Consider the following 17,218-nt stretch of genomic DNA (forward strand, 5'->3'; position numbering starts at 1 on the left):
GATTGAAGAGAAGAGATTGACTGCCATGTGCCATGGTCAATTATATCAGCAAAGGATGAAGAAAGCTTTTGACAAGAAGGTCAAGCCTCGTGTTTTCCGAGAGGGTGACCTTGTGCTCAAGAAAGTCTTGTCTTTCGCGCCCGACTCCAGGGGCAAGTGGTCTCCTAACTATGAAGGTCCATATGTTGTTAAGAGAGCCTTTTCAGGCGGTGCTTTGATACTTACAACTATGGATGGGGAGGATTTCACTCGTCCTGTGAATTCAGATGCAGTCAAGAAATACTTCTCCTAAAAATAAAAACAGAATAGCTCGCTAAGTTGAAAACCCGAAAGGGCGGCTTAGGCAAAAATGAGCGTCTCGGTGGATTGAAAACCCGAAAGGGCGGTCTAGGCAAAAGTTAGAGACATAAAAAATGAATATATGTATCCCGCTAGATTGAGTACCTCATCCTTGGGCAATCTAGGCAAAAAATTAGGGATTCGGCAAGTAACTGCATCCTGACAAGGTTTTGTTCTACAACTGTCATCCGTCAGGGATTCTTGCTCATTCGTCATCAACCGAAGCTACAAATACATCGGATTCAGAATTGATCGAGAAGTGGTCATTATGTTCAATGTAGCCCTTTTCCAATATATATCGCCAATTTCAAATTTGTAAAGATCTATGGAGTCTTGCCATTTGCAGACTATCATTCCATCAAATAAATTTGAGCCTTTTATCCAATTATTTGCACTCTTATTTGTTTCTATTCAACAAATGTTTTGCATGTTTTAATTGAGAAAATATCATTGTCAAAATTTTCATAATTTGTTTTTAAACAAAGCAAACATTCACAATGATGAAAGGATACTTAGAAGATCCTCAGCGCTCTCCCAAGGATGGTATGATCCCCAACAGGGTAAGACATTTGTTCATATTCCTGGCATGCTTGTATCTTCTTCCTCCGGAGCCTTTTGAGGTTTTTTCTACTAAGCAGGGTGTTTGGTAAGATATTCACCACTCTTCCCTTCAGCAGAGTAGCGACCTTTCCTTCTCAGCAGGTGTGATCTTTGGTAGTACGGTATTTGGCGGTGACCTTGGAAGCCTCCTGTTTGGCAGTTTGTTCTCCACAGATCCCCCCACCTTCTCGGATAGATTCCCCAGTAGAGTGGCTCATGCGGCGGATTTTATCCGTGCAATAACTCCTTTCCCCAGCTGGAATGACTAACGTTCATCCCCTGCAGAGATCTTGGCTTCTTGGTATCTCTTGCCCTCATCATATTGGATACTCTCCGGTGAACCTGGCTTTCTCTCTTGAGATGTAGTACCGGATGTTTGTGTACTTATTCTTCGGACCTGTTTGTGTTATAAATGTCTGTTTGTCAGCATTCATCATACATAAACCATGCATGTGCATATAATATTTCAAACATGCGGATATCCATGATTGCATTCTTTGCCATATATCTTTGTTTGTTATCCCCTTCTAGTTGGTAATACATTTCCCAAGCAGATGTCAGTGTCTGATCCCTCCATATAGAGTCAGCCCCTTAAGAAGAAAGTGTTTATCTTTCTTTCCATATTCCCCATCGAGTTATATCCTCGTGGACGATGTTTGTTTCTGTTCTTTCCCAACACATATATTGGGATAGGTTTCCCTATTGAGTTATATCCTCACTAGGACGAGTCTTGATTCGGCTAGCCTCTTTAGTTTGATCCTAGATTGGTTTCCTGTGATTTGTTTCCTGCACTCCCCTGTGATATAAATGAATAATTGCTCAGTAATTAGTTATCATTCATCTTATCCCCGACGGAGTCTGTGGTTTTCTACCCTTATACCGGTAATTGTAAACCTTATTTCATCCCCTTGCAGAGTTAACCTTTCGTTCATCCTAATCGATGACGGTTACTTTTCTGTGGTTTTCTACCCAGTATCCGATAGATGTAATCCCCTCCTTGACGGTTATCATTATCCAATATTCGGTGTTGATATTCCCTCATTCTTTTGGATAATTGCTCTGATTAGGCAGTTTATCCCCTAGCAAGTCATCTTTCATTTACCGGTTGCCGGTAATGTTTGTTGCTCCCCTTGAATGGTCATCATTATATACCTAGTTTCGGTATCCCGATGCCTTTTTCTCTCGGTCGATTTATCCTTTATTAACCCAGTAACCGGTTGTGGATAATCTTCCATGCGAGTATATTATCTACGCTCTGATGGTAATAGATAATATATCTCATGCACTCTTTGGTCGAAGCCTTTTGTTCTTCCCCAGTTGAGTAAGATTTGTATCCCTTTTTGGAATCGAATGTCCATCCCATAATCGAGTTTGCTTTTTGCCCTCTTTTTAGATGATGAGTGTTTTGGGAATATTCCTCAATTCACGCTTTGGTTGGTCACCTATTATATGCCCAGTAACCGGCATCCCTGGTGTTCCCTCCTTCTGCTCCCTATTATGACTTTTTGTCCCCTGTGGAGTCAAATGTTCCTGAGTTGAAATATACCTTTTATGTCTTCCTCAGACATTTTGGATGTTTAATATCTATCACCCTTATACCGGTCTTAGATGTTCATTCTCCCAGAGCATGTTTTTCCTCACCCTTATGCCGGTGGAATTACATGATCTCTTTTTGAGCTTATTACCCAGTAATCGGTAATACCTCATCTGTTATTTCCTCAGCTGAGTCCTTAGTGGACATCCCCACCTGAGTCCGGATTTTTATCCGAGGTATCCGTAACGGATAATTTTGCTGTATTGGCATATTCCCCAATACATGCATCTTCGAGTCAGCTTGAGTCCTTCCATGGATTTAGTCCATGGATTCTCTCCGTGTCTCTCCGCAAGTTCCCAGTCGTGACCTGCTCACGCTTTTTCATCCCTTTACTCCCCGTTAGAGTCTTTGCCCCATAGAATGAGTTATTCATAGGGATTGTCAATTTCCTCATGATCTTTTCCTTTGTGGACACATATCCCCATAGAGTTGTACTATTTGCATGCATACATCTACATCATGAGGTCGCTTAGGGACCAAAATTCGTCTCTTTGTTATTATTTAAGCCCATTCTACCTCGTCGAAACGAAGATTTTAACCTTCACTTCTCCGGCTAGAATGACCTTAAATAGGGGCATCTGTAAGACCCCAATTTTGTCCCTAAGATCCCTCATGGCATCATAACATTGCATTTGCATTGCCTCAAGGATCATAAGCATCTCGGTTCCCCTTACCTTTGGGTGGGACCTCTTGTGAGTGGTTTAAGATCACCAAGCATGCTTGATTTGTATATTATTGCTCTTCTTATTTTGTTTACTAACCAAAAGCACAAAAATATGTCACTAACATCTTTCGTTTGTAGCTTGAGCAATCACAAGGTCCAAAGCTTCTAGGAGATCTTTTGTGCAATGATAAGGTCAAGAGGAGATGAAAGCAAGCATGGTAATGGCTCTCAAAGCTCTCCTCCATCAAATATTCCTCCCTAGCATCTCAATTTATCATTTTGATCAAAGCAAGTCAAAGGGTTTGAGGTTGGTTCCCCAAGGAAACCCTAATTCATCTGTGCACCACAATGCCTTGCTCTTGAAGCAACCTCAGCCCATGATCAAATACAATCAAGGGAAGTTCTTTAATTCTTCATTTAATGCATATTTGAACTTATTTGAGTGTCCTCAATCATTAATTCATCAAGATATGAGTTGTGGACTTAAGAAGTTGATCAGTCAATTCATCTGACTATTTTGAAGTGCACTGAGACCTAACTTTTTATGTGTTGGTCAAATGGAGATGATCCCAAAATAAAAAATATTCTTAAGGACAATATGAACAACTTTCATGTTCATCAAAAATTGATTTGAATCATGGAATGTCATCTCCCATTCCAAGACATTATAGGTCATTTTGACTGAAACCCTAATTTTGGGTCAACTTCCCAAGGACATAACTCATCCATTTTTTATTATTTTTAGGTGGGATCAAATGCATTGGAAATATTAAGATGTCTAATTCAAATGTTATGTTGAATAAAATTTCAAAATCTCAAAGTAAATACATGTGATAATGCAAGACATTATAGGTCCTTTTGGACCAAATGCATTAAAAGGCAAAAAAGTCCAACTTCAAGTGCCCATAACTCTTTCATACAAAAATCTAAATGATGCAAAATTTAAGTCCATTTTGATTGTCTTGAAGAGATCTACAAATTTGGTGTTGGAGGTTTTTCCATTTGAGGCTTGCATCATCAAAACAGAAGGGCTTGAACATTGGCCAAATTTAGAAACTTTGCCTTTACATGTTTTGCACCTTGCACTTTAAACTCCAATTTCACCAATTTCCACACTTCAAATGGATTTTTTCCCAACATAACAATTGTTCCTTACATCAAAACCTTTCCAACCATTACTCACATGCTCATGTTTGGATTTGGCAAATGGCATTTTCGAAGAGGGGAAGTTTTTGGTTCAATTATGCATAACATATCAAAACTCCATGCACAAGCCAATTCACTCCAAGCTGCGCGTCCAAATCATCTCACATTCATTTCAGATTGCATTTGGCATTGAATTTGGGCCTTTTGCATGATCATGCAAGCTCATGCAATGGATATCCAATTCCATGCACACGGATTGAATCACACTTACCTTGCCATTCCCTCTATAAATAAGAGCTCTATTCCATTCAAATTTCATCCTTGAATCAACCTGAATTGCTGCAGAAATCAAAATCGAGCCACACCTAAAGGAACTATTCCAATTTTCTTCAATTTCTCAGATCTGAAATTCAACTAAATCAGGTTGAATTTCTAGATCTAAAGTTCCTAGACCTCTCTCTCATACTCCATTGATCTTCTGTTTGGCCAAAGGAAGCAAGGAAGCAAGCTCAAGTCTCCATAATTCAAGGTGGTTCTTCAACTGGTTTTTTCTTCGAAACTCACCAATTATTGATCTATTTGCTTGGATTTTGTGTTGGCTGAAGTCCTCTCAATAGAGGCATCATTACTGTGTACTTAATTTTTGAAATTAATCAAGTTCATGATGAACATCATCATGCTTCCATCTCTGATTTCTCCATTTATAGGGATCTAGAGTGGAAGTGAGTGATATAGGAGTGGTGTACATCACTTCCTCTTTCAATTGATGCCTGGATCGCGTGTTTTGGCGCACATTTGCTCTTCTGCAAATTTGAGCTCTCACCGGAGCTAGCCGGAGAAGACGGTGGCGCTGGCCACCGTCTGGTCCCCAGATCCAATCGTGGTCGTCCATTCTTATTTCCAGATTTAATCTCCACCATTGCTTCTTATGACTTTCATTAATTGTTGGTGTTACGCGTGGACTGAAGCCTACCATGAGCGCGCGCTTCTGGAGCGTTTGATCAGCCACGTCAATTAATGAGGCTTGATCAAACGCTCCTTGTTTTTTTGAATTTCTTATTTTCTGATTTTATTTCTTTTATTTCCATTATTTTCAAAAATTCATATCTTCTTCATTTTAAATCCAAAAAATATGGGACCAATTGCATTCTTCTCCAAATAAATTCTAGTTTCTAATTTTGATTTTTAATATTTTTTATTTTGTCATTTGATATTTTTTATGAATTTTCTCTTTTCTGGTTATTTTTAATTCATTTTAAATAGTTTTTAATATTCAAAAAATACCAAAATATTTTCCTAACCTAGTTGAATGATGATGAATCTATGAAAAATATTCTCATCAATTTTTTTAATTGATTTGAGATTTATTTGAGATTTTAGTTCAATTAGGTTATTTTTATTCATTTTTAATTGATTAAAAATAGTTTCTGACTTTTAAAAATGCTGAAATTTTTTGTCAAACTTTGTTTGACCTTGTTGAACTTGGGATAAATCACTTGGACCTTTCAAGGTTGATTTGAAATGATTTTTAAGTTTGACCTTTCTTTTATTTTTAATTCAAGTTTATTTTAATATTAAAAAAATGCCAAAAATATTTTGCTTATTGTTTGATCTCCAATCTTCATCTCATTTCTGATTTCTCATTGTTTGACTTTGACCTTCAATGTCACTTGGTCAATGCACATGGATTGATACATGTTTATTTCACCTTATGCATTTTAATCTTTCCATTTCATTATCCATTCTTCTTCTTCTTCTTCTTCTTCTTCTTCTTCTTTCCTTTTGATCAATGAGTTGAAGGTTGATAAGTTAGCATTGATTAGAGAGACTTAACCTTCCTTGACTCAAATGTAATTCATCTTGATCAATTGATCAAGTGAATGGCTTTGCATTAAGGATACGTTGTTTTCTAAATCATGCAAAAGGCTTAAACCAATACAAGATCAATTCTCTTTTTCTTTTTGGCATGGCAAGTTGTTGGAACTTGGTTCACTAATCAAGACTTCTAACTTGTGTTGGTGCCTACATTATTATTGACCGGCCTCAGATAGTTGTGACTTCTACATAAGTCCAATTACGATTGCTTAACATAGCGCTAAATTTGCCTTATGGCACACTAACTACTAACACTAACCATTAACCATTAACATTTACCTTTTTTGCTCTTTACTTTTATGCAATTTACTATTCTTGCACATATTATCCATTTGTTTTTCCCTTTGCTTACTTGAGCACATGTTTATGTTAATGCCATTTGCCTTTTGCTCACTTGAGCACATAATTGTATATATTATTGTGCTTGTGTTTTGTTTTGATTGATGAGAACAAAATGCAAAGAAATGGACAAATGGACTTAGTTTCTAGGACTTTCCCTATGCAAAAATTGGAGTAAAAGGACCTAAATGTTGAAGAGGGCCATGAAGAACCAAAACCTCTAAACTCACTCTTGTCCATTCTTGATTTGTTTCATAAAACTCTTTGATGTGTGTGTTCTTGTGCTAGGGATTCCACCTTGATTCAAATTTGAGGAACCATTGCCATGTTTATCCAAAGTGGAAGAGACAAGATGCATTGAGGATCTCTTAAGAGACTTGTGTGATGATTGCTTGGGTTTATGTTTTTGTGATTGCTTATTCCAAAGGATGGGAGCTACTTGGATCATCAATATGATCTCAAGAGAGGAACTCCATTGTGGTTTTGTTTCTTATTCCTTACCTCTTGCATGCTTAGGACTTTAGCCCTTCTTCTTCTTCTCTTCACTCTAACCCAAGCCAAAACTTTTGTGCAAACATTTAATCATTGTTTTCAAACATTAGAAACCTAAGTCTTATGCTTTTGATTTTCAAACCTTCTTTTCATAATACTTATTTTGAATTGAACTTCTAAATCAAATTAGACCATATTTTGTACATACTTTTCATTGGTAAATATAACCCATTCAAATGTCTCTTTTGTGGTTTCAATGGCCACTCTCTTAATCAAATTTTTTTCATAACCTTTAGCTATTAGGTTTGAGTTATCCTTGTGGTAGATGTAATACTCACCTATATCCTTAGTGATGGACAATGAGTCCTCCATGCTTATTATAGGGTTAACCCCTCACTAGCATGTTGAAGCTATCCTCACATGGTGGATTTGTGGTTTTAGGTTGAGTTTTCTCCCTTGGATAACAAAAGACCTCAAGGCTTTTGGACCAATCAATTCACCAACTCATTTTTGAGATTTTTACCCCGAACTACGAGGTTTTGATCCTAATCTTTTTTAAGATGGTACGTAGGCAATGGGTTCATCCATCCAAACACAAAATGTAAATAAACTTGTATATTCTCTTCTCATCTCTTCAATCATGTTTGCACAAACAAATTTTCACAAAACAACAACCTTTACAACAAGTGTGAAAAGGGCTCCCTAGGAGTACCTAGGATGTTTTGGGTGCCTAACACCTTCCCATTGCATAACCAACCCCCTTACCCAGATCTCTGACTCTCTTTTACTAGTTTTTGATTCGATAAAACTTTTAGGTTTTTGTTCGCTTTCTAACCATTCCTTTGGATAAATAGAAGTGCGGTGGCGACTCGGCTTGTATGATTTACCTTGGATTTAGTCAATATCTCTAATGGTAACGAATACCCCGCTACAGGTCTCAACATGAAAGTTGTTTGGAATGTAATTTAGAGTAAGTTTTCTATTGGAATCATTTTCATATGGTGAAAATTGTAGGAGATAGAGTATAGGGAGACCCAATTTTGATTAGATGAATTCATCTGGCCAACCACCATCAACCAACTTGCTAATCTTCAATTCTCTTGACTTTATAAGCTCATGGTAGATCATATATGCATAAGATGATGAATTTTGAAGTGTACCTTGAGAAATTTGATCAATTGGTGAGATAGCTTGTTGGAGAAGTTACTCAAGATACCCAGTCAAACTAGGGTTTCCAATGCAAATCACCCTCAAACTCTTGAAGAAAACTTGATCAATATAACATGTAGAGGACAATGGGACTCATATATGATGTTCATAACCATTTTTGGATCAATTCATGGTTGTGCTCTTTGTCATGAGGGTCTCAAACCCTAGATATGAACTTGATAGATCAATGGAGATCATGCCCTACCTATAAAAGAGTTAGGCAAATGTAAAGACATATTTTTGGTATTTTGGTTAGTGAAATGATGAAATACAAGTATGATACAATCACAAAGTGCTTGGTGATCTCTCCAAAAACAAACCCAATGAAAGAGGGGTAAGGAGGATGCCAAGGTGTGATCCCAATGCTAATGCTTATGATGAATTTGCATGAGGGATCTTAGGGTCAAAATTGGGGTCTTACAGCGATGCACATGATTCAACTCTGTTTCTACCATAGATTAGATGCAGTATGAACAGTACTACTAGTACCACTAATATCAATATTTAACTAACAAGTTGAAAATATATGCTATATATAACAAAACAAAAAAACAATGTGAAATAGTATTCTCACTTTCTCTCATGAGAGCAATTTTTTTGACAGACAAGATGAAATATAAGCAAAAGAATTTTAGCAGGATAGTTGTTAATACAACCAAAACATCACACAAAGTGTATCAACTATAAAATTAACCAAAACTAGGATAACTTCCCTCCAAATAATAGAATAAATAAACAAATCTAACTAACAAAAGAAAAAGGAGACACTCCACTGCCAATCCACCTACTTGTTTCTCATCTTAAAATGAAAGAAGCTTGAATGATTCAAAACTAACTACACTTGTCCACTTATTAAGAACTTAAAAGAAGAAAAAACAATAGGATAAATGAAACTACAACAACATAAAGGTTCCCTTCCACAACATAAAAGCTTCATATTAAAAGATTTCCAGAAAAATAAAACAAAACTCATAACCTTTATTTAATCTCTCAAGTTAAAACATCAAATCCCTACTAAAAACAATAATATAATTTATCAATCCAAACATAAATTAATCATGAAAAATGAGAGTACAAACCGATAGTGATTCGTTTCAATGTTATCACTGATTGTTGTCGGATCTGGACGGTGGTCGGTAACGGAACGAAGCAGAGACATAGAGGCCTTGGGTGGCTATGGAATGGTGGGTTTGAAGTGAGGCAGGAGATGATGCTTAAGGTTGCATATCATTCGGAAAAATGGCGAAGGGAGTAGTTATGTTGAAGATGTGTGTGTTTTTTAGTTGTTGAAGATTATGTGAGAAATATGTAAATGTTGAGGTTGAAGAAAAAAAGTTTTCTCCCTCTTTGTTTTCTTTCTGAGTATATCTTTAGAAGTGAGTGAGTAGTGTTATATCATTTCCTTTTCCAAGAATGTGAAAGAGAGAGAGAGAGAGAGAGAGAGAGAGAGAGAGAGAGGAAAGTTACATGAGAGAAAAAGATCTTGTGGTGTGAAAGAAAGGAGACGTGGCTTCATTTGGATAACAGAAAAAATGTGGGACACGTGGAGGTGCATTAATGGAGGAAGAAATATATTTTCTGATTTTGTTTTCTTAATTTAAAAAACAACTAAAATGTTAACAAATTAAAATAAAATTGAAATCACAGAAATAAAATCAAAATAAAAATGTGGAAAATTCTATTTAATTCCAACGATTATTTTGGTTAAAAAAATAAAAATAATCAAATAAAAATCGGGTGAAAAATGTTAGAAAAAATAAACTAAACGCATTAAAATAATCAGTGCAAAATAAACTTCTCGAAAACATACATGTTTTGATCAAATTTTGAAATAAAAAAATGACCAGTTAAAAGGCTCAAACTTGATCAAAATGTGACTGAAAAAATAGTCGAAAAATTAAAACGAGCGCACCAGGTTAAACTACGTGAACCGTAGATTAAGAAAACTGACATCTGAAAGCTCAATTTTGAAAATTTTCAACCGCCAATTTGATGCACAGTTGAGAAACGATTCATCCAGTTTATCTGTGAATCCAAAAAATTTATCTGACTGATATTTTAAGCGCTATGCGAAACAAAATACATGATGTGACAAGTATAAAAATGCAAACGTCTTGTAAATGCATTGAATTGCTGACTGAATAAATACGAACAGACAATTAGACGCAAATGAATCTCCCTTGGACCATTTGCTTCTCATTCTCAAACACAAACAAAACCTATACATATTCAGACGATGACAACTCTCTTGATTATCACCTTCTGAATCTCTGAAACAAGATGCAACAAAATAAATGATGCATTGAGATAGAGAAATCAAGTCTTTCGACTTCTCAATCAACAGATGATTGAATGAATGTCATCAAGACCAGATAAAATGCCAGAATTCATGACTTTTCCTCTAAACTCTTATAAATGCTTTTAACTTATGAAATGCACAACAAAATGGATTAATTTTACTATGGGGATGCCAGTGAAAACTCATGGTAAAATTTAGGGTATGACAGTAGCGTATTGTCTTTCATCTCCCGCATGAAATTTTGAACGATGTGTCTAATGTGACATGCGTAGAAGGAGAATCTTGTCAGTCGTTATCAAGGTTTATATAAGCACTCTCAATTGATGGATGTGTGTCTGAAATCAAACATAAGTTAGGTTGAGGAGCAGCGTGTAATCGAATATTTTTTAGAAAAAAACTTCATCCACCAACAGTCTCCTCTTAAACCAGAGCGAAGGTGATTGGAAAAATGTTGTTGTTGCCATCTTGTGCCACTTCCATGAGTAATGTTCATTTATATTTCTCGTACAACCATGTTCCATCAATTTGTATACTAGGTTTATAAAAAGCATAATCTTTGATGCATGGTTCATACGCAGAGAAGAGTCGGTAAAATATTTTATTTCCACTAACACAAGTCCTGTCTGGGGTATATGCCGACAAGGTCTCCAAAATGTGAATAGTCCCTAGAGCATAATACTTAAGTGCCACCAGGTATTGTGGAAGTTCTTTGTACGAATCTTCCTAATTTTCGAATACTCGTTCAACCGTCTTAGTCCTATCTATCCACGTCTTCTTGTACGAGGGAGTATAATTATATCGTGTAACGATATGCGAGATTATTGCACTCATCTTCAATGACAGATCCTTGCTAATGACAGACAAATCCCAAGGATGTCACAGTTTGAATAGCAAAAATATCAATCACCACGTTCACTACTATGGTGATGCACCATAGTGACCGTGTCAAACTGCAGTTTGACATGCAACAACAAATCTCAGACCCTCCGACGTGTTTGGGACAATGACATCAACTAAGAATCGATGTCCCATAGAGTTATTTCGATTGGAGAGAGTTTGCTAGGGAGATGTGTCGTCAATAGAAGAATTGACATCGACGCATCTTAAACGAACCTATGATACATGATGCTAGACCAACTCAAAATAATATGAATTGGTATAGGTTAGTTATAACGACACATTTTGTATTTGACCCGAGGTATTTGATCACCCACGCCAACGAGCTTCGTCATCATACGTCCAACAACAAATCCCACGTCCAACAACCTACCCCACACCATTACCAAACCCAACAACAACGTCAACCCACCCAAATCCAACAACCAACCTCACAACATCATCATACTAGATACACCAACCACCAAAAGAACATGATTACGAACCCACAAACACCCAGTCCCGCAACCAATTCATGTCACACACCCAAACACAAAATCAAGAGCATGACCCATACCACCAACAACCACATGCTGCCACCATATTTTATTATAGCCCCGATGATGCATATAATTCACCCCGTCCTACCATAGCCCCAACTAATGTACACCCAAACATCACACCACCAAAGCATCCAAAAATCACATTGCCAAAGCACCCAACCACAACATGCCTTTCAAACACCACAAGAATCATTGTTTCGTTTCCGAAACAATTCAATGTCTCAATTCAACCAGCCCGTCAACACGTAACCCAACCAACATAACTCAACTACAACAACATGGGCACCAAACTCAATTACGACATCGCCGGCTACTAGAGAGATATAATCAAAGATTTGTTAGATGACACTAATATTCCAAGAACCTCACACCAACCACCTTTGACTCAAGTGAATACTAGGAGACCCCAAACACCTTAGAGAAATCGTGGAAGACCTCAAAGGCAAGCGAATGCATCGGGGTGTGGAATCGGTGGACGTTACAATCAAATGGGTCATTAAATTTCTATCCAATCGTTGTGTAGTTCTATTTGATGAAGTAATATTATAATTTATTTATTTTTAAATATTTTATTTAATATTATTTTATTGTTAAAATAATAATAAAAAATAATAATAACAAGACAACACAATAGTCACTATTTATGACGTATGCTTCTAGAGGATACATGCATGCACCACATGCAGTAGCATTTCCTATATGCATGTGTCATGCATGCTGACGCCTATGAACAAAAGTTATGTGCATACACCATTGTGTATGGCTACTCCTTTTATGGACGAATTTTTTTGTTTGAAACATGATTAATTTGATTTTTTTTTTTATGTACTTCAGATGCCTCACTGCTCATAGATTTAGTTTTGCAGTGGAGGTTGATTTTCTGTGAAAAGGAAAACAATATCTAGAGTTTTCTCTTAACAAGCTATGAGATAGATGGAAGTTTTCCTCTTTGTAACTAGATTTTTTTTCATTTACGCTTAAGAGGCTTCATCTCTTACAACTCAAACAGATCTTAGTTGATTCTTCTAATAGTCACAGGTAAGAAATAATGCTAAATGCCTAAAGCAAAAGACCACTCAACATGATATCAGAAGGTTCAGTTTCTAACTTATGTGTGATGAGACTTAGCTTAGGTTAAAGTTTGTGAAACCGTGACTAAGGAATCAGCACTCGCAATACAATGCAAATACATAACTAAAATCACTGGATTTGGATCTCCTGCAATGTCTTGCAGTATCGTGCAACAGCTATAGACTATGGCTGCTGCACAATTCTACCGACTGCAGCGGATCCGAACTCAACCACCACCGTCTTATCATGGGAAGTATCTACAGATATCACTGTTTCTTTCATTGCTCAATTCCTATGAAAAGATTTAAATCTTTTGAATTAGGAGGGAGATTGCCACAAAACTTAGATGATTCAGCCATACCACATCAAATGACAAAAACAATGTTCCATTGCGGATTGTTACGTGTCAATCTCAAATCCCTTTGTCCAATACGGGATGCAATAAATTAAGATTCCCAAAGAGAACGAGACACATATTGTAATAGCAGCATACACATATGCTCTCCAAGGCTCATTGGTTTTTCTCATTGCATTAAACTCAGCAGCAAATGTAGAAACAGTACTCAGACACCCCATCACACCAAATTGTATTCCTGCTACAACAGTATCACAATCCCTTGTGTTCACCTGCATCCAACAAATAAACACTAGTTGTGAGTGTATTCTTCAAAATTGATGACAGAAACTGATGCATTGACAATCAGAAACTATATATAGTAGACTATGTATCATGTTCGCCACCGAAAACACATCTACACGTCTGGTTACCTTCAATCACTTCTATTTTCACATTATTATCAATGTCTACGTGTCAACATTAGTGTCGTATCCAGTGTCAGTGTCTGATAGACTGACAATTTAAAGATTAGACAACGAAAGTCGAGCATGGAGGACTAGAAAATGAATGATGACAAAGAAACTTACTGCATTTTTTATAGTAGAAAGTGCAGCCATAACACAAGCAGCTGATACATTGGCAATTAGAGTCCCAAATGGTATCCATTGAAACAAACCTTTCTTTCCCAACCCACGCCCATTAAGCCTCGCTAGGAACCATCTAATCCATACACCTATAGGTCCAACCATGCAAGCAAACCACAACTCAGCAGCACTGCCACCATGCTTGAACTTAGCCTTTACTAATGCACCGCTCACACCCCATAATATACCCAATATCACCAAGAATATCACCATAGCTGTCATTTGGCAATGGTAGCTGTTTACTTTGTAGTTAATCTTAGAGATGCCATTTTCTGGACTTGTAAGATTCAGCCTGTTGAGAAGCCACCTAAAACCCTTTGCAGTTTCAACCCCAAATGCGATGGAGACGGCAACAAGAGATAAACCTGAAAACTTCCAATTGTAAAACAACATCTTGTCATAAATATCAAAACTGGAAAGAAAAAAATTGAACGAAAGGGATATAAGCTTAAAATAATAGTACACCTTCATGAAATGAACTTACTTACCTATTAGAAAGCCTAATGCAGAGATGACCCAGTGGCCAGAAGCACTAAGTTCAAGCATTTTTTGATTCCAACCACTGAAGGTTGTAAGGCTCCCCAAGTAACCGGTCGTTATTCCTATCGCTAGATGCTCTGACACGTGAGATATGTCTTTTTTGAATTCAACACCAAACCATCCCATAAGAAATGAACCAATCTGAAATGAAATTTAAAAAGATAAACAGAACACATTCGCATCATGTTACGTGAATCAGGTTCCTTTTGTGCAATTCAAAATGGACTTAAAAAGTTCCACATTCACCTATCAGCAATTTAAAACTTCTAAATTGATCATATTAAAACAAGATACAGAACTAATTTACAACCGTGTTCTATTGATAAATAAAGCACTATTTTAGAAAGACGCAAAACAATTTCATTCTATTGTTTATCCTGTAGATCATGGATTTAAGAAGTGCAAAATCGAAAAGCAGCTAATCTTTTTCTGTCCTGACCCATGAGAAAAAGAATTACTAACTACTTCAACCTCAAATTTAGAAATTTTCAATTTGGACCCATCTACCGCAGGCGTTAATCTTCAACTGTATTGTTAGAAAAGCAATAGATATGATGAATTTAATATATATTGCGCTTTTAAGAATGTTATTACCATATTGTTTAAGAGGACATACCATATTAGAAGGAAGATCAAGGTAAAGAATAGTATGGTTACTTGTCACATTAGCAACTCCGGGACCAAATAACTTTTGCAGTAAATATCTTGTGAGGACCTGCATAGTTATTATGACAATTTCTGTATTAGCATATAAGTGTCATCATCATCAATATCAATATCAAAATTAATATATCTAACAATTCAAATTAAGTGAAAGGTTATCATATTATTACCCCAAGAATTCCAAAAACAGCTAAGTGAGCCATACATGAAACATAGTCTAGTAACTGCGGCAAATCTTTAGGAGGTTCCTGAAAGTGTAGAAAATCAACTATCCACATATATGATTAATTAACAAACATTAAAAAGGTGAGACCACTCACAATCACATGGAAAGTAGTGTTGAAGAGATCTTACAAGTTTTGAGTCATGAGAACCAACTGTTGCATCGGTAGAAAGGGGTGGGGTGGATGAGAGTTCTTGTGGCAAAGGTCTAACAGAAGAGTTTGTAATAACAGTGCTTCCATTTTCTGAGTGGAAGCTGTTGCTCTCGCTGAATCTTCTGCTCGGAAGAGCTCGATCGCCTATGTCACCGGCTTCTGAAGCACTCTCACAATCAACATCATTATCTGTGTGATGGCTTCTATGACTTGACAAGCTCAATGAACGTCTTCTAATCGAAGAACCGCCGTCACTGTTCATTCTCTCCATGTCAACCATGAACCATGCTAACACAGCCACATCAAACTAAATAGAACTTTGGCTCCTGCAACCAACCACCCTGCAACTTGAACAAGTTTGAGTTATAATTTACTACTTAACTTTTTCTTTATTTATTATTATCATTGAAAGAAACACAGGATAATTACTTTTAAAATAGGGTATGCATTTCTCTTAGGCAATCAATATTGACTTATGGATGTATCACGTGGATCATGACAAAAAGATAACACAAGCCACAAACAAGTAAACAAGAATTGTAGAAATATATGGTTCTTATTTTTAAGGCATCTTTTTATATTATTTGGATTTTCTGTCGTTTTCAGAAGAAGAAAAAAAAGGAGAGGCCGTTAGAGAAATGTTTGAATCACAACTTACCCCTTTGAATGAAGAGGAAGGCGGCGGGAAGGAGATAAGTCCGGCAGGAGTGCTGGGAGGAACAGACGGGTGAGATTTAAAGAGGAGAGAATCCGAATCATAAGGTCAACTATTACAGCTAAGTATTCACGTGGAAAAATATACATTATGATAATTAACTGCATTGATGGCCCTTGTCACCTATCAAGCCTAGGGAAATTAATATTAAAGGAGTGTATATCAACAGACATTATCTCCCTGCTGAAAAATTTCAACCTCAATCAGTCTTATCTCCATCATGTAATCAGCGCCAGATTAAACCAAATGAGGTCACATTAATCTCCGAGCATGGTTTCCGCGGCACCATTGCAAAAAAGCAAAGTATAAAAGGCGGAGACCTGGTTCGATATCACTCGGAGGTTACAAGGCGATGGAGCTGGAGACGGTGGAATTAGCATCGGCAGGTTGTTCGCGGTTGTCCACTGGACGGAGAAGTAAATGTCGGAAGAGATAGATGGCAGGCGGAGATGTGGATCTAGCATTCTAGAAATAGTATAGATTCGCTCGGCGTCGACGATAATACCTACACGCACGTTGATCCAGAAATAGATAAACAAGTCTTTTTCTGAGCCTTTTGTATATGAAAATTTTAAGAGGTTTCTAGACTTTAGCAGGAAATAGAAAGTGTTTTAACATAAGTTCAAATAAGGCTCTAGGCTGCTTTCACATTAAAATAATCAAATCAAGTGATTTTTTGTGCAAATTATATTTATGGCTAATTACATATTACAAGTTGTCGATCTAGAGTTTAATTGAAATAAATTGATAGAATAAAATGATTTTACACCGTCAATTAATAATAAATGTTGGATATTGAAACAAGTTTGATTTTTATTTTAAAAATTTATAAAATAATTCAAACGAGTGATGGTGATGAATTGATAGTGTAAAAC

At 36.6% G+C, this 17,218-nt stretch overlaps 1 protein-coding gene across 2 annotated transcripts; it reads right to left on the minus strand.

Annotated features, from left to right (window-relative positions):
* Positions 1-13,356: 13,356 nt before the first annotated feature.
* LOC127084112 (fluoride export protein 1) lies at positions 13,357-16,936 on the minus strand. 2 transcript variants are annotated; one of them, XM_051024502.1, is made up of 7 exons: positions 16,287-16,936; positions 15,606-15,969; positions 15,422-15,499; positions 15,205-15,303; positions 14,537-14,729; positions 13,992-14,413; positions 13,357-13,694 (listed from the first exon to the last, which is right to left on the minus strand). In XM_051024502.1, the coding sequence occupies exons 2-7, from the start codon at positions 15,906-15,908 to the stop codon at positions 13,467-13,469; spliced, it is 1,323 nt and encodes a 440-aa protein (XP_050880459.1). In that variant the 5' UTR covers positions 15,909-15,969; positions 16,287-16,936; the 3' UTR covers positions 13,357-13,466. The 2 variants fall into 2 exon arrangements, with proteins under 2 accessions (XP_050880459.1, XP_050880460.1); XM_051024503.1 differs by lacking the exon at positions 16,287-16,936 and adding an exon at positions 16,058-16,210.
* Positions 16,937-17,218: the final 282 nt, after the last annotated feature.

The sequence above is a fragment of the Lathyrus oleraceus genome, chromosome 5 (genome assembly GCF_024323335.1).
Source record: "Lathyrus oleraceus cultivar Zhongwan6 chromosome 5, CAAS_Psat_ZW6_1.0, whole genome shotgun sequence".
NCBI classification, from domain to species: domain Eukaryota; kingdom Viridiplantae; phylum Streptophyta; class Magnoliopsida; order Fabales; family Fabaceae; genus Lathyrus; species Lathyrus oleraceus.